This window comes from Archocentrus centrarchus, chromosome 10, assembly GCF_007364275.1.
Source record: "Archocentrus centrarchus isolate MPI-CPG fArcCen1 chromosome 10, fArcCen1, whole genome shotgun sequence".
NCBI lineage: Eukaryota > Metazoa > Chordata > Actinopteri > Cichliformes > Cichlidae > Archocentrus > Archocentrus centrarchus.
The window spans coordinates 11,061,820-11,083,778 of record NC_044355.1 but is presented as its reverse complement, the minus strand read 5'-3'; the positions used below and the strand labels follow the sequence as shown (position 1 = coordinate 11,083,778).

Genomic DNA, 21,959 nt, shown 5'->3' with positions numbered 1-21,959 from the left:
CTTAAAGGGCCAAATTGTTTTACATTTTTTTACATCAAATCGCGGGCCGGAAGTAGGGGGCGGGGCCGGAAGCGTAAATGTTTTTATAACGCTGCGGAGTGATAATTTTGTACAGCTTGTTTATTTAAGAAAAAATCCAGAAAATTAGTGAATGAAGGGATATTTTTTCATTATACTTTCTGAACACTGCCTGAAAAAAGTTTTAATTTGTTCTTCAATGATCATTTTGTACACTTTATTTAAGAAAAACATTTGTTTTGTTACTGCGCTAATGTTTCAGAACAAAAACTTATTTTGTATTTACCTATAAACTTTGCCCAATTCTGTCCTGTTTTTAACTAATTAATGATACAAAGGGATAAAAAAAAATCACAAAACACTTAAATGTCATGAAAATTCTTCATAAGTATTGAGCTGCTGTAATGCACAAATTTCCTCGTCGTGGGATCATTAAAGTTTTATCTTATCTTATCTTATTAAAAAGTATCGTATCGGTATCAGTGTCTGCGATACTGGCCCTGTATTTAATTGGTATCGGATCGATACCAAATCTTGCAGTATTGCACACCACTGGTGCACACACCCAGCATGTTGAATAGTCTTCCTTCATTGGCTACTATACATATCTGGAGGAATTTACCTGCAGTCTAAATTTATGGCCTCATCTCGCTTATTTTGAAAGTTGTCGTCCATCATTTCCGGTGCCTCCCAGGTTTCAGTCTAACTTGACGCAGCTGTTGCATGAAACTGTGAAAACATGACCCAACGGCAGGCACACGCCGACACAAAGACAAGCAAAACACCTCCGGCACGGATCCAACTCCCTGGTGTTTAAACAGGAACTACAACGAGCGTCCTGAAGATTCATATCACCGCCGAGTTTGGACGATCGTTTCCCGGTTGGAGTTACTGTGAGAGATGGGTGTATGACTGGCCTGAAGTTTGCCAATCCTGCACACTGACTGTGCAAATATGGACAGTTAGGTGGCTTCCTTTGGACCAAACGCAGCGACACAGTAACGCCACGTACGACGACGACGGGAAAGCAGACAATACAAAAGCTTCCGGGGGGGTTGTATGATTGCCTGCAGTGGAGCGGCGGGTCTGTCAGTTACATGTAATGAGGAATCGGCGATGATCAACTCGGAGGAAAGTTTGGAGAGACGGCGCATCAGAGGAAATATGTTGGAAGCCAGTTCCAAATAAAGTGGCCACTCAGTCTTATCATTGCGCGGCGTATACAACAAAATCACTATGTGCGAAGTGGCCGTGGAGGAGCAGGACAGGGAGATCTCGGACTTGGAGCAGTGCTCCTCGGTGGCGGAGAATGGGGTCATGCTGGTGGTCAATCACAGCCGGGTACGTCCTCCCTTCGGCGTCTTGCTGGCCACCGCGCTCTACTGCGCCGAGTTCGTCACCGCCGCGGTGCTCTGCAGCATGTACCACAACACCGAGGATGTGATCTGGATGAGCTTAACCATCGTCTTCATGCTGATGCCCGCTGTGCTCATTCAGCTAACCTTAACTTTCATCCACAGAGACCTGGGTCGGGACAGACCTCTGGTTCTCTTACTGCACCTATTGCTGCTGGGCCCGATTATCAGGTAAATGAGAAACATAAAAGCATTTCAAATGTGCGCGTAAAAACGGCACCACGGGCTTGAAGCCAGGTTACTTTGATTTACTGCTGGTCATTTTTCTTTGTTATTACATTTGTTTGCCCATAATAATTAGTTTGTTTTGTGATAAATTACCAAATAAGCACATTTAAAAGCAGATGAGAGCAACTTACTGTAAATCCTCAAGACCCATAAATCCAGTTGTTTAATTTCCAGTCATCTGTCCCTCTTAGTGCTCATTTCCACTTTCCAGTGCAGTGCTCACTGGATACAAATTACCAACAACTGCTGACTGCATAAAAACAGTGACAAGATGCTGCAGCTCTATTAATGAGTAAGCCTATTGTTGCTAGAATAAATTAGCACACAAAACAGGCAGAAGTCCTGAGAAGTCACAGAACAGCATTTTTAAGGGAAAAGTTAAATGCCATTTTAATATTTTATATCTATATTAGCAGTAATGTAACAGATTGCAAAGGCTTGATGATGTTTCTTTACATACATGGCAGTATATAAACAGATTAAGTTTCAAGACTGTTAAAACAGGACATTGTGCTGTGAAAAACAAGGTAATTTTTTTTTTCTGACATGTTAGAGACAAAGCAGGTAACAGGGAAAACCTGCAACGCTGAATCTCATTGATTCACTTGAAGTCCTAAGTGGGCGTGCAACTTCCAGTCTCCATGAACAGTGCGGGACAGTTAATGGGCTACAAATTGACAAGCTTAGCAGACTGCATTAAAGGCTGGCAGTGCCCCTGAAAGCTGACATGACTCTGCATCAGCTGAACATTGTGGAGCCGAGTAACATAAAGATATGAGATGTGAATGAACAGTGACACCCGTTAGGGTTTAGCACCTCCATAAACTACAGCCTCCAAACTGTCATTTTAAAACCAATCTAAAAAGTCTAACCATTGCCATCTTAATGAAAGCAAAACAGAGATTGTTATTTTTAGTTGTACTGAACAGTTGAAGGACTCTGCAGCCTCTCTTGGACACCTAGGGTTATGCATCCATCAATCTGTTAAAAATCTTGGCGTGATCATCGACAGCTCCTTTAATTTTGATGGGCAGATTAGTTCTGTGGTGAAAACAATTTTTTTCCAGTTAAGATTATTGGCTAGAGTGAAGCCTTATCTTTCTTATAACGACTTTGAAAGAGTCATACATACTCTTATTATGTCAAGACTGGATTATTGTAATTCTTTGTATGTAGGATTACCACAGTCATCTCTCCGTCGCCTTCAGCTGGTCCAGAATGCTGCTGCTCGACTTTTAACAGGGACGAGAAAGTGTGAGCATATTACTCCAGTTGTAGCTTCACTTCATTGGCTTCCTGTCAATTTTAGGATCAATTTTAAGATTTTATTGATTGTTTTTAAGATTTTAAACAGGCTGGCCCCTCTGTATTTGTGCGATCTTATTCGTGTTCATACTCCTGTCAGAGCACTGAGGTCTGCCAATCAGATGATCCTAAAAATTCCTACGTCTAGACTTAAAAATAGAGGTGACCGAGGCTCTTCAGTTATTGCGCTGAGCCTCTGGCCTACCATTTCATATTAGAACTGCTCGGACTGTTTCTACATTTAAGTCGTTGCTTAACACCCATTTCTTCTCTCTGGCTTTTAATTTGAGCTAATCTTGACATTTTGTATTTATTAAGTTATTATATTTTGTTTGGATCTTTGTTTGTTTGTTGTTTTTCTTTTATGTATGGCCTTTTTATTTTTTGATTGCCTGTAAAGCACTTTGGTCCACTCAGGTTGTTTAAATGTGCTATATAAATAAATTTGACACTGACATTGACATTGCAAAGACTGGCGCTAGTGCAGCGCCACCTCATTCGTTTTTGCTGTTGTCAGTGCACCTAATAAAAAAATAAACTGTGTAGGACTATCAGTTATTTTGATAACTGATTAGATCTTCTGAGTGGAAGGAAGAACATCTAAGATTCTCTTAATCCACCCTCTCAGATGAGATTACATTGTTTTCTTTTCCGTGGAAGATCTTAAAACTGGTTTGAAACACTCAATCAAACAGGACAGGGTGTCAGCTTTGCCTCTGCAGAGCTGTAATGAGCTCTAATTTGGGCAGGCTTAAATCACTCCATATCCACTGTCATTAGTCTCTCCCTGTTCACTGTTGCAACATAATGGTTGCACCAGTTATTCCGCACTGAATAAAGCTCGTAGGTTTGGTAACTGAATCGCACTCCAGATGGAAAGCGTGTCCATTATGACGAACAGGCTGAATGAGTGAACATCACAAACTCCCACACCATTAAACATGTTGAATAGTAATGGACTTCACAACAAACAGCTCATCCTGTAATGTCCCTCACCCTCTTTGAATTTAAAGTCTCCCTAATGGTGAACCACTGGACGGCTGTGGTGTAGACTCTAAAACCACTCTGTCAAATGACTGTAAAGAGCTTGTATATGCCCTTGTAGCACATGCTTCACACTTGTGGATCGTATGGCACTCAGTAGTATGACCTCATCTCATGATAACGACACCCAAAGGTCTCTGTGCTGCAGACCAATCAGACAGCTGCTCAAGTGTGCCTGGACCAGCTGGAGAAAGAGGAAATGGATTTTAGATGTTGGCAGAAAGGTTTCTATAAATGATATATGCTTTGTTCTGTTCTTGTAGATGAGACAGATGAGCAGATCTAGAAAAAAAAAAAAAAGCAGTAGATATGTTTCGCTCTAGTAACAGGGAGGGGAAGAGTTCTGCTTAAATACGCTCAGCTTGCACTTCCACGTCTGTTGATCTGAGCTGAGATACCTGTTTGGCACACCATTGCTCGTGTAAGAAAATGTAGGTGAAGATGTGCCGTGTATGAAATCAAAATCTGTGCTTATTGGTCTGATTCTCTCTATCTGAACTTTGATTTGTTAATGGAGTTTCCAGGGGTAATTTAATACATTTACAGTTGCATAAGAGTGAAGGGTGTGTTCCCTTTTGTTTTCTGTTGCAGATTAGTTGACCTGGAAAGAATGATTTCCCAGGAAAAAGCACAGCTGAAAGGAATAGCAGGTAGTTTGATTTATGGCTCAGCTTTCAGCAAAGCCTACCAAAGCAAGTTAAAAATATTTCAGTATAATTTACAGATATTAAAAAAAAAAAAGATTAAGATGAAATATAAATAACTGTCACAGGTAGAGCTCTGTATTGTTATTCAAATGATCTTATCTCGAATGCTGAGCTAACAATACTGATAATGCAGTGTATCCAAACACAGGAAAAGAATTTGAGTCTAGACTCACATTGTTCCTGTTTTACCTGTTTTAATAACAGAAATTTGAGCCAAATGTGCATCACAAATCATAACAGTGTAGCATACGCATTGAAAGACTCTCTACTTGCCTGCTGGGCGACAAAATAGAGCTCTGGTTCCTCCTGTAACTGAACTAAAGGCATGGTGTCAGGGATCCAGCCACTAGTATGTAATTATTAACATATATAAGAGATAAAGGCAACAGAAAGCACACCTTACCCTTGGTAAAATATAACTACATTTATGCCAGCGCTGTACTCTTTACAAGCTGAGCAAAAAAAAGTTGCACAGAAACTTTACAGTGTCTCAGATGCAGCTTCAGTTTATGGTTCAGTCACATCTTCAGATGTGAATGTTTCTGATGAATTAGGCTTTACATGTTTATATTTTTTTTAATAAGCTGAGTAAAAAGTCTTAATAAACTAGTCATTAACCCTCTTGAGTGAACTGAAGAATGCATCACAGGATAGGGATGCCTCCAATATTCATTCAGCCATCAGAAGATGGGTAAACTGTTGCCATAAAGGGATGGACATGGTCAGCAACAGTACTCAGGTAGGCTGTGGGTTTGAATGATGCTCAGTTGGTACCTGCCATCACCAGCAGCTTGAACGATTGATCCAGTCCAGCCTTGTATCAATAGCTTCCTATCAGCTCGGAGCAGTGTCACCATTCTTCTCTGAACTGTGACCTCAACGAGGTATTTTCATCCAGAGAACCGCAGCGCACTGGATATTTCCTCTTTTTCAGACCCTTCTCTGTAAACTCTAGGGATGGTTATGTGTAAAGATCCTAGTAGATCAGAAGTTTCTGAAATACTCAGACCAGCACCAGCAACCACGCCCCGTTCAAAGTCACTTTAATCACCTTTCTTCCACGTTCTGATGCTCAGTTTGAACTTCAGCAGGTTGCCTTGATCATGAGTTGCTGCCTTGTGGTTGACTAATTATATATTTGCACTAAAAAGCAGCTGAGCAGGTGAACCTAGCAAAGTTGCCATTGAGTGTTGTTCCTTTTTTTGTTAATTTGTTTTTTAATTGGGCCCTGTTCATGTTAATAGTTACATTTTATTTTATTTATTTATTTGAAAGGAGCTTGGAGGATACTGAGGATGGTCGTTCTTCAGGCCTTTAACAGAAAGCAGCTGTCGGTCAGCTGTGCACACTTGTTTTAGATCCAGCACACATCTCACCTCGGCCCAAAAATGCTTTGCTCATGCCAGCGATTTAAAACGGCCATGAAGCAGCTTTTTGCTGACTGCATGTCTAATGCTTTGAATGCTTTTCACTTATCTGTCTCTGATGCCTGCCCGTAGTGCAGCAGTGAGGCCGGAAAACAAACACTAGGTTTATTTTTACAGTACAGCTCATCCTGGTCTGTTCTGTATCATTATGGGCTGCGTTGCTGTGAACAAATCAGCTCTGGTCCTTCTTGGCTCAGATGGGAAGCTTCCTGTGTGACTTAGGGATGGTGTAATTGCTGATCTTGTGGCCACACTGCCAGACATACCATATCTGCTATCGAAAGAGGAATTTCAACCCATGATGTTCACAGATAACTGTATAGACAGTGTATTTTTAAAAGCCTCGTTTTACTGGTGTTTGAGCCTAGATCTGATGATATAATGACCGTTGGTGTTAAAACAAAAAAATCAAGTTATCTGCTGCAGGGAGGACCTTGTCTTGACTTGTCTCTTTAGATGTATGAAACCGAAATAGGGACACACACTCCACACAGTTAATTTCTGTCAGCCACGACCAGTTGAAACACGCCGAGCTTCTTGTGTGTCTCAAACTTTATGATCTGTTGAGGCCGTGCCAGTGAGCCTGATGGTGTAATCTCAAGTGACCAAAACGGGAGGATGTTGCTAAAGTTGCTGAAAGAATTTCCTGAATGCTCTTCTGCCCTATATAGTTAGGAATGTGAGTATTTCGCGAGTCTCTTGACATCTCTTTAAAGGCAGTTCCTCGTCTTTTGTCTGGTATGTGGCAAGCAGCGCTGCTGTATTCACACACTGAGGGAACAGACCGCATGTTTAGACTGCAAACACAGAGCAGTAGCCAATGTTTCCTTTTATAAATCCATAAGATGCTGCCATGGAAGTGAGCATATTGATTCTCTTTGCAAATTCATTTCTATGTCAAGTGAAATTTGGTCTGCCTTTTTGTTGTTTTGCAGACTCCTAAATGCACACTGGCTCAGATTCAGTGCCATCGTACTGCGTCCTGAGCACACTGTGCTGCCAGATTTCCAGGAAATTATATCAGGTTTTTGTGCCTTCTCTGTTACACTGTAGCAGACCTTGTGCACAAAAGCTAAGTGGCGTCTCCTCATGACTATGAGTATAAAGAATAAAGTATGTGCCTGCGTGAGGCTGAGTGACTGTGATTTCTCCTGCTCTCCTTCTAAGATTTGGGTCAAACATAGTTCAGGCACTCCACATAAAGACTACAGCCTTCCTAAAAGAAGCAGCTGAAACAACTGTGTCTGGAAATGTATTCCAGCAGAGTGACGTGACATTTAGTGCTCCAGTGGGAATACTCAGAGGGCTGTGTTTTTAGGGCTGGGCAGTGCTTTCAGTTTCAGTTTATTTCAAATATTACAGTGTTGACATGGCGAAGGATACTTTCACTTTGGCTCTATCACCTGAAATGTTTGTGGACCTCAGGCCTTTAAAAACCCATTCAAAAAAATGTTTTTTTCCAGTGTTGAATTTTCACAGGCTTTATTTAAAGTAAGAGTTGTACTTTTTTGCACAGAAACCTCTTTCAGTGCAAAACCTGTTTCCCCTCTTTAAGACTGGTGTCTTTTTTTTTTTTTTTTTCCCCTCTGTGACCAAACACTGAAAGCATTTACCTTGCAAACCTTAAGAGAACCACACCCTGAGACTTTACTGTTAATCCATTCAGGCCTCATGGAGCAATGATTCCTTCTCTTGAGTGCCCCCTGCTGGTGCCTCAGTGCTGTGTTTATTTACAGAGAAAGGTTTGAACATATAAATATCAGTGTTGTGTCAGTTAAAAAATGCCTTAATGTCAGATTTTAAGTTCTTAAACTAAACACAAAACAGACCAACAAATTCCTGATGCATGACTCCTGGTGCTTTCCATGTTTGCTCTGGAGCTTCTGCCGCCCGGCAGTGTTCACACACTCATGGCTATATGCCGATTTCACAACAGACATCACAACACATCAGCGTGGCGCCCTCTGCTTTAAACCTAACATTGCACTGCCCTCTGTTGGTGTGAAAATATTACTTCACACTCACGCACTCCCCTCTTGTTTCCTCAGGTGTTTCGAGGCCCTGGTGATCTATTTCAAGGCAGGTAAAAATGAAGAGCCTTATGTCACCATCTCCAGAAAGATCACCCTAAAGAAGGGACAGGGGACACAAATGGAATGGGAAATTGGCCAAAAGGAGCGCATGCTGGCCACGCACATGAACGCCTTCAAACGCACCGCGGTTATCCAGGCTTTTCTGGGCTCCACGCCTCAGCTGACGCTCCAGCTGTACGCCACCATCCAGGAGAAATACATCCTTCCTACAAGAAGTAAGAATCACAGAGGGGGGAGGGTTCAAATGATTGTTCCAGTATGTATCTTTAAAAAAAAAAAAAAATCATAGCTCAGTAAATGTTAAAATGATGAAACTCATTCAGGCTGGCAGCTTTTTAAAACTGTGACTCATCACTTTGAATCAATACTGTATCAATAGGAGCAGCCAGTTTTAGTTTATATAACTGCAGCAGAGCGGAAGATTTCAAATAACCTTTTATAGAGTAAACAACAGAACTATAAAATATCACAGGAATGTATTAAAAATTGCGTCACCCCTGAATTATTGCAATGTGTTGTTAAGCTGTTGAGATATTTCCTCTTGCATAGAAACTCAGTGCAACAAAAGTGCACACTTGATGATAAAAATTAGAAAAAATTAGAAAAATTGTCACCCAGACCGCCGTCTCTCGAGCCACCTCCTCCAGCTCTTACAGGGGGACGCCGAGGCAAGCCGAGAGATGTCCTAGGTCAACCCTGAGGCCTACTTCTGGTAGGACATGCAAGAGGCATCCCAGTCAGTTATCTAAACAGCTGGCTCCTTCCGATGTGGAGGAGCAGCAAATCTATTCTGAGCCTCCTCACCCTATCTCGAAGGGAGAGCCCAGACACTCTGTGGAGGAAGCTCATTTCATGCCACTTGTATCCATGATCTCATTTCTTTAATCGCCAGCCACAGCTTGTGATCGTAGGCGTGGGAAGGAACGTTGATCGACCAGAAAATCAACAGATTCCCTGTCACGCTCCATTCTCTCTTTACCACAGCAGACCAGTATAGCATCAGCATTGCTGCAGATACGGCCCCAATCTGTCTGCCCATCTCCCGCTCCACTTTCCCCTCACTTGTGGAAAAGACCCCAAGATACTTGAAGTCCTCCCATCCGTGAATCACCACCTTATCACGGTGGAAGGGCTCGGCAGTCGACTCCCCGCTTGACAAAACTGGCTGTAGTGATAATTCTGTGTAAGCATATAAAATGACCTGTGAACGTCAAAGCTTTTCTTGGACACTGCTGGTCCTGCGGGCTGTTTCTTTCTGCGTATCTGCATAATTTTTCTCAAAGATGCCAGTGGAGTTAAAAAAAAATTAATTGTGAGACTTCACGAAGACAGAGAAGCGTACAGGAAGTTTGTTGATCAACTAAAAGGAACCAGCCGTGGTACAAGTATTGGTGCACATCGGCCGTGCTTGCACAGAAACGCTGCAGATTGTGCAAGAAGTGCAGGCCGTCCCTGAAACTTTAAAACAGGGAAGTTCTTTACTCTTGGCACAGAGCGTATCAGCATAAATCTGAATTTCTGTGAAATTCTTAGACATGGTGAAGGAAACTGCATGAAGTCTGCCTTTGTGCACAAAAAAGCCCTTGTTTGCATTTTGATGCAAAACTGTGAGATAAAAACTAAATAACACGAAGAATATTTAGAGTGTGATGAGACTGAGATCAATTTATTAGGCTCAGATTCAGTTCAGCGTGTTTGCCGTGAACCCACAGTGACGTACAGAGGTGGGAGTTTGACGATATTCATGGATGGCACCATTAAAAGCACCGTTAAAGGAATCCGTAGGGTTTCTGAACTAGACAAAAGTCAGAACGCCGACCTGGACAAATACATTGCCTGACTTGAGTTTAGTAAAAACATTTTGGGTTTTTCTAAACAGAATGGTAGGAAAAACACAAACCCTCCTGTAAAAACAACAGGAAAAAAACGTGTCTCTGAAGAATGGTACAAATCTGTGTTAAAGTATTACACCTCCATGCCAAGGAGGATAGAGTTTGTCCTACAAACTAAAAATAGACATAAGAAGTGTGTGTGTGTGTGTGTGGGGTGGGGGGATAAGATTTAAATCTCAGCAGTAAGAAGGTGTACTGATTTGAGTTGCATTGAGCTTTTGCTGTGGGGCATGTGTTCTTAATGCTATAAATGTAACTTTTAGTTTTTAATTTTACACAAGTGGAGCTTCCCCAGGGCAACACGGTGGGGCGCTGGTTAGTGTTGTCTCATACAAAGAAGGTCCTGGGTTCGATTCCACCTTGGCTGGGACTTTTCTGTGTGGAGTTTGCACGTTCTCCCCGTGTTTGCGTGGGTTTGCTCCAGGTAGCCCAGTTTCCTCCCACAGTCCAAAGATATGTTGTAATTAGTTTAACTGGAGATTCTAAATTACCCATAGGTTTGAATGCAAGTGTGAATGGTTGTCTCTGTGCTAGCCATGCGACAGGCTGGCGATCTGTCCAGGGTGTACCCTGCCTCTCGCCCTATTACAGCTGGGATAGACTCCACCCAAACCAAACGGGTATTATTTTAATAACATTCAGACAATAATTGGCTAGTTTTAAAACTAAATCTAATACATTTGCTTATCACTGTATATTTTACAGTCATGGCAAAGCGTTTTGGCAGTGGCACAAATTTTATGCGTCATACATTTTGCCACATTAGTTTATTTTTTTTCACATGGTGCTATGATGAAGTGAAGAACAGTCATGCACATTTCATAAATTTCAAAAGCTTTTATTGGCAAATAGAAATCAAATTTATCCAAATAGTCCGGATTTACAGTGTTGACCCTTTTTCGTCATAACTTATCCAGTTCTCTGTTGCATGCTGGATATCAGCTTCTGGGCCAAATCCTGATTCTTTCAAATTCCTGACTTAACTGATCAACTTCGAGCACAGTTTTGATCAATTGAGCAGTAAATTAGCCACATTTTGTAATACTGAAATATACAAATATTGCAAGTTCTTCAGTGGACTCAGTCATTGTATCATTCAGTGACAGGCATTGATTTAATAGGCATTTTTTAAATGGAAATCTTCACGATTAAGTGATATTACACAGTTTGTGCTCAAAAGCAGAAGAACTGTGTTGTAGCAAAGTAAAACGCCAGGAATGTAAACTAGTAAAGCACCAACATTACCAGGGTCTACATTCATGCAGGCAAGCTCCCACTGTTTAGTTTTGGGGGGTTTTTTGCATGCCTGTCTTTGAACAGCTTTTAGGACCAGTTTAAATTTTGACCTGATGATGGCACCAGAGGAAAAATATTTTCAGTCCATCTAAAAGTAGTTGAGAAATTTCAGTGTGAAACAAAATGATATTCAGATCAGCTTCGCCTCTCCGTCTGCCGTGTAAAGACGTGTTTATAGCATATTAGTTACAAAATTAGCGTATTTGAAATCCAATTTTTTTTTTTACATTTGTCCGGTTTCGATTATTCAGTGTGGTTCAAATAACTGAAACACTTGTGAAGATGCCTCTAAATTAAATTTCTATTTGCTATTTTTCATGTTTCCCTCTTTGTAATGCTGGAGTGCAGCTGCAGAGCCTGCACTGCAATATTTCTCATTTTCATGTCATTAAACTTTCTGAGTGGTTCCAGCCTGACATTAAATTTTGATGTGATTATTTTAGGTGAATAAGTCAGGTTTTCTGTGCCCAAGACAGCTACAGTTTTTTCCTTACAGTTTAGACTTGCTTGTGATATTTGGAAAATCTAACAGGTGTTTTGTGTGTCTGTTTCCAGCTGTGCTGATGGTCATCACCCTGATCTCCATCACTTACGGGGCTCTCGTGTGCACCGTTCTGGCCATCCAGATCAGATACGATGACTACAAAGTACGGTTGCACCCCAGAGCTTACCTGTGCATGATTGTGTGGAGAGGCTTGGAGATTGCCACCCGTATCACCGCGCTGGTCCTCTTCAGCACGGCACTCACTTACTGGACGATCCTTGTCGCTGTAGCTAATCTGCTTTTCTTCTTCTTCCTCCCGTGGGTTGAGTTCTGGGCCAGGAAAGGCTCTCTAACTCAGAATGTGGAGAAAAACTTTTCCAAGTTGGGCACCACGGTGGTGCTATGCATGTTCACGTTGCTGTACGCCTGCATCAACATCTTTTGCTGGTCGGCGGTGCAGCTTGACCTTACCCATCAAGAGCTCATCGAGAGGAAGCAGCGCTGGGGCCACCTGGCTATGTACTACTGTGGACGCTTTGTTGAGAACTTCCTCCTCATTACGCTCTGGTACTTCTTCAAGTCAGACTTTTATGAGTACGTGTGCGCCCCGCTGTTGGTGGTCCAGCTGCTGATCTGCTACAGTCTGGCCGTGCTCTTCATGCTGCTCTTCTACCAGTTCTGCCACCCTTTCAGGCGCCTCTTCAAGTACAACGTCCACGACTGCCTGCACTGCGCCTGCTGCCATAAAAGAAGGGGCAGAGAGCAGGGGAGGCGAGGGAAGCCGGGACACTCGTACTCCACGGCAGCCACCATGGTGCTGGCAGCAGAGGAGCCGGTGGAGCTGCTGGACACTCAGGGCTCACAACCTCCTGACCTCACCAGTCAGCTGGCAGAGCGAGAGACAGATATTGTTGAAGATCTGATGGAGGCAGCCTGAGAAATCCTCTGAACGAAGCCTGAACGAACACAGAACATGTGTTGTGTTTTTTGAGTAAGTGAGGTGGCATGTTAGAGAACAAACTTTTGTCTTTTTCTCTTAAATTCAAACTTCTCGTTCTGCAAGGTATTTAGGGTGACTCCTGATATTCTTATTAAAGATGAATGTGTACACTTAGAGCACTGCAAGGCCCCAATATGCCAAATAACGCAGCATGCTGAGATATGCAGCGACGCACAAAGGCCGCTGTTGAGAGGGCTGTGTCAGCCAGGTGTGAGGGGAACGTGCCAAGTGGGTATGAAATAAACCAAACACTGATCAGGAGACCCCACCGTTTACTAAATCTCAGGGTTTTCACACCATGAAGGCCCTTTTGCACATGTGCTGAGACTTTTTTTTTTTTTTTTTTTTAAAGAAAAACAAGAGGAAGACAAGAAAAGGTCAGAAGATTAATCTTCCTCATACCAACTGCTGTGATGAATGACTCCTTGTCTTGTTCAGTGTTCACTGTGGCTGCCTTTTGTTTCTTAAAAAAAAAAAAGGGCTTTGTGTTGCAAAACGGAAAATAATAAATGTCAAAATCCTGTGAGAGTTCAGTGTGTTCTCTGTAGCACAGAGGTACCAGAGAATTAGCCTTATATTTGATGTTGCATTAACAAGACTGACGCTAAATGAACTGCTTTACTGAAGTGCTTTGAAATGTTGCTTTTTTTGTTTGTTTGTTTTGTCCTGTTAATACAGTGCCTTCACTACTACTGCTGTGTTACTTGAACAATAAATAAAATCATATTCTGAAAATTCTCTCTTTGTTTTTATTAAAATGAAATTGCCATAAAACAACTCGCATGAGCGATCAGCTGGGTAAGATTTACTTTATTGCGCAACCTATACTTCCTCATTCCTGCCATCCGTGATGTTAGTCCCATTTCCAGGTGGCAGGAATGCAGTCAGCTCAAAGAAGGAAGATTCTTGTAAGCTTTCTGAACAGCTCGATTTTGTTTCCTTGTCTCATCACCATCGCACACCTCTGAATGAAGGAGGAGTCCAAACAGCAGGTATACAATAAAAAGTGCGAGCAGGCTGAGGATGCAGTGGAGCTGCTGCGAGTCGAGATAGAGTGCTCAACATGGCGAACTGCATTGTCAACTACGGATTTTCATCCTTTATATTGGTAAGTTTTTTTTTTCTTTTCTTTCATATTCACACTTTAGCAGTTTAATTTTTCAACACAGGACGTTTGTTAATGTAAGAGTGAGACATTTACGCAGAGCTTTTGTGCCGTTGTGTGATGGAAACGTGGTCCTGGTAATGTTCGCAGATAGTCTGGATGGGCATCAACATCTTCCTTTTTGTATGGTTTTATCTGTTTTACGACCTGGGAGAACAGTTCTTCTACACGCGTCATATTTTAAAGGTGAGTAAAGACACGTTTATGACCTCCACGGAGATCAGATGTTTGTTATGATGCTTGGTTTATTGCTTTTATACACGGGTGGAGGGAGCGCGCGCATCTGCAACAGAGATCTGTTACTGCTTCCCTCTTTAAGTGAATTCAAGTTGAGCTTAATGGGACAGGAAAAGGCTGAAAATGGCTAAACTCTGTGCCTGCTTTGAACATCAGGTAAATGCACTGTATCGGAACTGTGATAAACTGCGCGCGCACACACACACACACACACACACACACATATATATATATAATATATATGTGTGTCTGTGTGTGTATACATATATATATGTGTGTATATCCAAGTGCATTAAGCGGAAATAGCACAGTATATAAGTAAATACGGTGAATAGTGTCCTCCGTGCTTTTCTTGAAAGGACACTCACATGAAGATGCTTTTAATTTCAGTCTGCCTTGCCTTGGGCCAGAGCTCCTGCAGCTGTCCTCAACTTTAACTGCCTGCTGATCCTCCTCCCGGTGTGCAGGAACCTGCTGTCTCTGCTCCGAGGCTCCTTTGTGGTAAGATCCTCATGATGACATGCCACGGCCGGGTGAAGAGCGCTGAAATCACTGTCACTGTCCTTTAAAGGGTTGATCAGTTTCATGCTGCACAACTAGTTCGACAGCCCTGTTGTATCTCCAGGAAATGTGTTGCATGATCTCATCAAAATTAAAGATCTAAACTGAGCCATCAGTTATTTTGTGTTAATAGTTGGTCAAAGCCAAAACATCTTGGTTCTGGTTTTCTGATTTAAATAATCAGCATGAAATCTGCTATTCAAATAGATGGATACTTTATTAATCCCAAAGGAAATTAGGGAAAATTAGGGAAATGCTGTTATTTTACATACTGTGATAATTCCTTGAGTGAGATCCGACTGCAGAAAAAAATAATGAAATAACAAAATATGGCTTGGTGGCCACCGACAGCCTCGGACTCCATTAACTAATGAAACAATGTGGTTTACAGTTGGAGGGTCCTTGGATCAAACCCCTGCCCACTCAGACCTCCTTTGTGTTGAGTTTGCATGTTCTGCCCATGCTTGTGCAGGATTCTCATGCACGAATTGTCATGTGCTAAGAGCTTAGAGCTCAAGTTCCTTTTACTGCATCCTGCGATGAATGCAGAGAAAGGATAATTTATTAGCTTGGGTAGCTTTTTGTTTTTGGAAGAATGCCTCTGACATGTTTTGCTATCCATCCCGTTCTTTTCTTTATCTTTTCAGCGTTGTAGCAGAACAATGAGGAAACAACTGGACAAAAATCTGACTTTCCACAAGCTGGTGGCGTACATGATTGCTCTGATGACAGGTATGAGAATTTTATGTATACAGTAAACTCAGTAAAAGAGAGGAAAAACACTTCACATACTGTTTTCAAAAACTTTATGACCTGCATGGGTTTTGGTGCATAGTCCACTATTCGCCACGCTGTGCACACACACTTATCATGATAAGCTTCTGAAGTAATCAAGAAATGTATTCCAGTCCTTCGTGAACTTACAGTAACACTGAAGGACAGATTATTTCTCCTTCCTTCCTGGACACCAACCCACTCATCTACAGAGAACAGTACACACACAGGTCAACATGTTAAATACGGATCTGGAGTTTATTTTGAGGAATTAGAGGGAAAACTGGGTCTAAAATAATTCATGACTAAGAACACTCAATAGCAAGTGAATTTCCTCAACTGCAAACATTCAAAAGATTTGAACTGTTTTGCCAAGACAACTGTTTCCGTTGGTCTACTTGCTTAAAAAAAAAAAAAAAAAATTCATAACTTTTTAAACAAGGTTGTTAAAGATTAAACATCATCCAGGTCAGGAAATCCCAGAAAGTTGATGATTCACTTGTATGAAATGTTTTTCCCACGCAGAGCACTACGTCCAGATAAACAGAATCACCTTTCTGGGAAACCTACACAAAGCAGGGTTTGGTGCAGAAAAAACATGATTTTATTGCTGCAGCCGTAACGTGTCAACTTTGTCCTGTCACAGCTGTTCATACGATCGCCCATTTGTTCAACTTGGAGCGGTACAACAACAGTAGACAAGGTGTTTATGATGAACTCAGCACCACCCTGTCCAATCTGGATGACACAGAAAACACCACCTACCTGAACCCAGTCCGCATAACCAAGCTCGTAAGTCAGCCGCTAATCACTGTGAAACTGACATGAAATCAAACAATTCTCTCAACAAATGTAGAGATGGAATTCAGGATTGGGTTGGAGAGTTGTGTGTTTAGGTTGAGATGATTTTTAAAATATGTTGGATCAGTTGAAATATTTTGAAATGATGGATTTCACTCATCTTTACCCCTACTTGAAAGCTTGAAGGGGCGATATTCAGCTCTGCATGATTTACAGATCGAAATCATCTTTATTTATCTTAAACGGGGCTGTGCTGAAGATTTTCAGCTCATCTGCTGCCTGAAACAAGCTGGTTCATCACCCTCTCTTTAAGCATTATTCTGATTGGCTGCCCCTCGTGAAGAGCTATCCGTTCTATTTGACATCATGCAGATCCAAGAGCTCCTGTCTCTCAGTGATTTGGCGTGCATGCACTGACCTCAATGTTGTGAAGCAAAAGCTGAATTCTATTTTTTTTTAATTACTTTAACTTTTTTCTTTTACTTAAAAATAAATAAATAAATGTAAAGGAATTAAAGTTGAAGGTATCCTACATTGAAAGGTTATAAAGGACCAGCTCATCAAAATTGTTTTTAAGCAAGTGTGCTACTTGATGCCATGCTTGCAGCTTTTTTTTAATGGCTGTAGTTCCCTTCCAGGCTGTACTGCAGTAACATTGCTAATATGCTGATGCTCAACATTATGCATAGTCATCATCTTAGTCTAGAATTATGGCATTACAATTCTAGACTAGCCACTGTACAGGTGAAACCTTAGACGAATAAAAGCAGATGAAGAGTCAGGAGAGCTTTAGGATTCATCCTGAGGGATATATCAAGGTGATACATCCAAAATTTGTTTAGACATTTCTGTCAGTGGTGTGGAATTAATATAGTTGATGGATCAGGAAAGTGTTCATCAATTAAATATGGAGATGTTTTACTGGAGATCTGAGAACTTTGACCTAGTAGTGGTGCTGCAGAGTTTTGCTATAACAGCTGAAAGCTCATTGTCTGCTCGTGTCTCAGGATCCCCAGCAGATTCCCACCTACTTTGCCTTCACCACCATCGCCGGCCTCACGGGTGTCGTCATCACTCTGGCGCTCATCCTCATTATCACCTCCTCCATGGAGGTCATCAGACGCAACTACTTTGAAGTGTTCTGGTACACTCACCACCTCTTCATCATCTTCTTCGCCGGTCTCGTCTTTCACGGAGCAGGGTATGAGGGGGCGAGAATTTTGCTGATTTCATGGCTTAGACATTGTTGGTTTTGCAAGCGGGTTTCATTCGTGTGATTCACCTGCAGGCGCATTGTGAGGAGCCAAAAGAAGACAGATCCACCACACAACACAAGCTTTTGTAAAGACCACCCTGACGACTGGGGACAGATTCCTGAGTGTCCCATCCCTCAGTTTGCAGGAGGGTTTCCGCTGGTTTGTCTTTTTGTACTAGTAGTAGTACAATAAAAGCTTTCTCAGTGAAATCTCATTAATATAATCACACCTCTTCTTGCTTTTTTCAGACCTGGATGTGGGTGATCGGCCCAATGGTTATTTATCTTTGCGAGCGCCTAGTGCGTTTCATTCGTTACATGCAGAGAGTCAGATACAAGAAGGTACGTTTGACTCACATTTCACCCACTGCCTCTTGAGTTGTTTTGTACATGATCCCAATCCGCCTGCTTTGTTTTCAGATTGTGATGCGACCATCTAAAGTGCTGGAGCTGCAGCTGGTGAAGAACGGTTTCAAAATGGAGGTGGGTCAGTACGTCTTCATCAACTGCCCGGCCATCTCACAGCTGGAGTGGCACCCATTCACCATGACCTCTGCGCCCGAGGAGGACTTCTTTAGCATCCACATCCGCTCAGCTGGGGACTGGACCGACAAACTCATCGACATCATGCAGAAGCTACCAGAGGGAGCAGAGGGACCCAAGTGAGTCAAACAATCCGGTCTTTTATATAGCTCTTCTGAAGGGTTTTTAATGTATATTCATAACAGCTCCTCGGTTGACTTTGGGGTGAGATTTCCTCTCACTCTTTGGATGAATGAGTATCATGTTGCAAAGCTCAGTTATAGCTGTGCTCTGCCATATTAGTTTCAGTAGTAAAGACAGGTACTAATAAATGCATGACATATGAATTGTTGTTCATGTAAAGATTTTAATTTGCTTTTGGCCTACTGCTGAAAAATTCCAAGCCTAAGTTGGAGCCTTAGAGTATCCCACAGGAAACCGCAGAAGATTAAAACCTTTTCAAACTGATACTGAATCAGTTTCTTTATATTTGTTTCTACATCCTTTTACCTGGTTTGACAACCTGCAACTTGCTCTTTGAAGACAAGTTTATTTGCCTTTATTTAAAAAAAAAAAAAAAAAAAAATTCTGGTTTGCCCTCAGGTTGGGTGTGGACGGACCTTTTGGCACAGCCAGTGAGGATGTGTTCGACTATGAGGTCAGCATGCTGATCGGTGCCGGCATCGGCGTCACTCCCTTTGCCTCCATCCTCAAATCCATCTGGTACAAGTTCAAAGACTCTGATCCTAAACTGCGCACCAGAAAGGTAATATGACTCCACTGCTCACCATTAGTCTGTTTTTAATTGTATTTAGGTTTAAAAAAAACAAAAAAAAAAACAAAGAAAGATAGAAAGAAAAGGGTGATTATCTGATGAATTCACAGTGAGCAAATCTGTTTCGAGAGTGCTACCTGTTGCCATCTTACCCAGGCAGCACCTAGTTGGACCCCCTTTTGCCTTCAGAACTGCTTTAATTCTTCACAGCATAGATTCAACAGGGTGCTGGAGATTTTAGTCCATATTGACATGTTAGCATCACACAGTCGCTGCACCTTTGATGTCAAACTCCCGTCCACCACATTCCAAAGGTGCTCTGTTGGATTGCGATCTGGTGACTGTGGAGGCCGTTTGAGTGCAGTGAAATGTTCAAGAAAGCAGTTTGAGTTGATTTGAATTTTGTGACATGGCACATTATCCCAAGAATATTCAGGTAGACTGTGGTGTTTAAATGAAGCTCATTTGGTATTCAGAGGCCCAAAGTGTGCCAAAGAAATGTCCCCCACACCATCACACCATTGGCAGCAGCCTGAATGGTTATACAAGGCAGGGTGGATCCATGATTTCATGTTGTTTACACCAAATTCTACCCCTACTCTCCAAATGATGCAGCAGAAATTGAGATTCAACCGACCACACAGCACTTTTCCAATCTTCTGTTGTCCAATTTTGTTAAGCTCGTGTAAATTGTTGTGAACTGTTGCTTTCCTATCATCTCAAAGTAGTCTTACTATTCTCCTCTGACATCTTAAATTTCCCTGACGGAATCTTCCTAAAGGGATTAATAAAGTTTTATCTAATCTAATCAAATCTAATCTAATCAGTAAGGCCTTTTCACCCAGAGAACTGCCACTCACTGGATATTTTCTCTTTATCAGGCCATTCTCTGTAAACCCTAGAGATGGTTGTGTGGGAAAAAGCCGTGTAGATCAGCAGTTTATGTAATTCTCAGACCAGCCCGTCTGACACCGACAACCATGCCACATTCAAACATTTAGATTGTCCTCATTCTGATGCTCAGTTTGAACTTCAGTCTTGATCATGTCTGCATGTCTAAATGTACTGAGTTACTCTCATGATTGACTGATATTTGTGTTAATGATGGCTGATTGATTTTTTTTTTTAATTTTGGAGTATTTCAGTTAGTTTTAATGTAGTTATTTGTATGCACACTTGTCCAGAACATTATATGTTCACATAAATATATTAGTATTTGTGCTTAAATATTGTTGGCTTCATGGATAAGTAAAATCAAATCAATTCATTTCTGGCATTCAAACTTGACACACAACCTTCAGTTGTCTTTTAAATAAAGGCACCTGTGTTTTAGTGGCACACCCAGGTTAGAGGATCTGCCATGAGGAGCACGCCCCGCTCTTTACTCAAAGGAGCATTGTTTAACATGATCACATCTGCTTCCTGGTTTCAGATTTACTTCTACTGGCTCTGCCGGGAAACCCACGCCTTTGAATGGTTCGCTGACCTCCTACAGGTGCTGGAGAGAGAGATGGAGGAGAGAGGAATGGGGGATTTCCTCACCTACAAACTCTATCTGACTGGATGGGATCAGAGCCATGTGCGTGTGTGAATCATTCACTTCACTCCACCCTCAGACCAAAGTCTATAAAAAAAAAAAAGTGTGATGTCATTTCAAGCTCACTGGCTTTTCCTCTTTCTCCCCCCACAGGCGACTCATGTGATGGTTCACTTTGATAAGGACACTGATGTGGTCACTGGGCTCAAGCAGAAAACTCACTATGGCCGACCCATCTGGGACAAAGAGTTTGAACAAGTCCGCAAAGAAAACCCCACGTAAGCCAAATAAGTGTCTTAAAACTGAATAAATATAAAATCTACAACAAAAACTGCACAAAAGCTACAGGACACTGAATCCACTGAGTTATGGTGATAAGAATAGTATGTTCTCGTGTTATTTAAAATCTGAAAATTAACTTTTTATAGCTGTAAAACGAATGAATAAAAAGTACAGAATTACCCGTATATCCAGTTGTAGCAGATTAGAAGGATAAAGCAGCCATGTTTTTATGTTTTTAGGTCCATTGTGGGAACTTTCTTGTGTGGCCCTGAAGCTCTTGCCAAAGTCCTGGAGAAGAAATGTGTCAAATACTCAGACGTGGATCCTCGCAAGACCAAATTTTACTTCAACAAGGAGAACTTCTAAGCAATTAACTGACAAATGATAAAACTGTGAGGAAAACCAGTGCGACATGATGGGCGAGTTGCTGTATGTTTCTGCACCTATTCTGAAAGCACAGTGTGTCATCAGTCTGTAGTGCTCAGGGAAATGCTCGCTCTTCTCCATTTTCCTAGATGCATTAATGCATCACTGAGGCTACACATGCATTTGTTATATTAAGTTGCATTATTGTAGTACTTGACTAAAGTTACAGGGGAAATTTTTACTGTTACCAAGATGAGGACCTCTATGAACATGAAGATGTTGACCGATCATGTGGAAAACGCTCTTATTTGCACAAATATAACAAATCAAGAAATTCTTCTTTGAAAAATTAAATACAAAAATTAAACCTTTTGATTTATTATCTGTTTTAGCTCTTATGCAAAATCTGTTAGCTGTCCCAATCATATTTTCCACTCAAGACAATTGATTGCATGCACTGTACATATTGTATAGAACCTGTTTGTAAATACGCATGAATGTATACGGAAACAGGTTTACTGGAAAAACATGTCAGTCATTGAGCTCGTGATCTTCTAAAGATGTGGGAGACAAGTGAAGAGTTTTTATTGTAATGAATTCTGAATTACTCATGAATAAAATAAATAAAGGCAATCAATGTATTCTTTTTGTTTTATTCACAGAACAGTTACACCATAACAAGCTGGCTTTTCCAGGAAAAAAGAAACCATGAGACAATTGCCCTCTAGCTTTCATACGTTCTCAACATTCACCATCTTCAGCCTCTCAAAAGTGT

At 41.5% G+C, this 21,959-nt stretch overlaps 2 protein-coding genes across 2 annotated transcripts; both read left to right on the top strand.

The window, feature by feature from the left end:
- The first annotated feature begins 706 nt into the window (after nucleotides 1–706).
- xkrx (XK related X-linked) lies at nucleotides 707–13,613 on the top strand. The gene is made up of 3 exons (XM_030739360.1): nucleotides 707–1,604; nucleotides 8,193–8,452; nucleotides 11,981–13,613. The coding sequence occupies exons 1-3, from the start codon at nucleotides 1,255–1,257 to the stop codon at nucleotides 12,844–12,846; spliced, it is 1,476 nt and encodes a 491-aa protein (XP_030595220.1). The 5' UTR covers nucleotides 707–1,254; the 3' UTR covers nucleotides 12,847–13,613.
- Nucleotides 13,614–13,842: 229 nt separating this feature from the next.
- On the top strand, nucleotides 13,843–21,787 carry nox1 (NADPH oxidase 1). Its single transcript, XM_030739536.1, has 13 exons — nucleotides 13,843–14,017; nucleotides 14,165–14,260; nucleotides 14,702–14,812; nucleotides 15,520–15,604; nucleotides 16,293–16,438; nucleotides 17,455–17,648; nucleotides 17,736–17,862; nucleotides 17,952–18,044; nucleotides 18,123–18,364; nucleotides 18,828–18,990; nucleotides 20,432–20,578; nucleotides 20,690–20,814; nucleotides 21,058–21,787. Exons 1-13 carry the CDS (start codon nucleotides 13,973–13,975, stop codon nucleotides 21,182–21,184), a joined length of 1,701 nt encoding a protein of 566 aa, XP_030595396.1. The 5' UTR covers nucleotides 13,843–13,972; the 3' UTR covers nucleotides 21,185–21,787.
- Nucleotides 21,788–21,959: the final 172 nt, after the last annotated feature.

Coding starts and splice junctions, on each gene's coding strand:
- xkrx (XM_030739360.1), top strand. CDS start 1,255: ATGTGCGAAGTGGCCGTGGAGGAGCAGGACAGGGAGATCTCGGACTTG. Junction 1,605..8,192: donor CTGCTGGGCCCGATTATCAG/GTAAATGAGAAA, acceptor TTGTTTCCTCAG/GTGTTTCGAGGCCCTGGTGA. Junction 8,453..11,980: donor ATACATCCTTCCTACAAGAA/GTAAGAATCACA, acceptor GTCTGTTTCCAG/CTGTGCTGATGGTCATCACC.
- nox1 (XM_030739536.1), top strand. CDS start 13,973: ATGGCGAACTGCATTGTCAACTACGGATTTTCATCCTTTATATTG. Junction 14,813..15,519: donor TGCTCCGAGGCTCCTTTGTG/GTAAGATCCTCA, acceptor TTATCTTTTCAG/CGTTGTAGCAGAACAATGAG. Junction 17,863..17,951: donor TTGCAGGAGGGTTTCCGCTG/GTTTGTCTTTTT, acceptor TGCTTTTTTCAG/ACCTGGATGTGGGTGATCGG.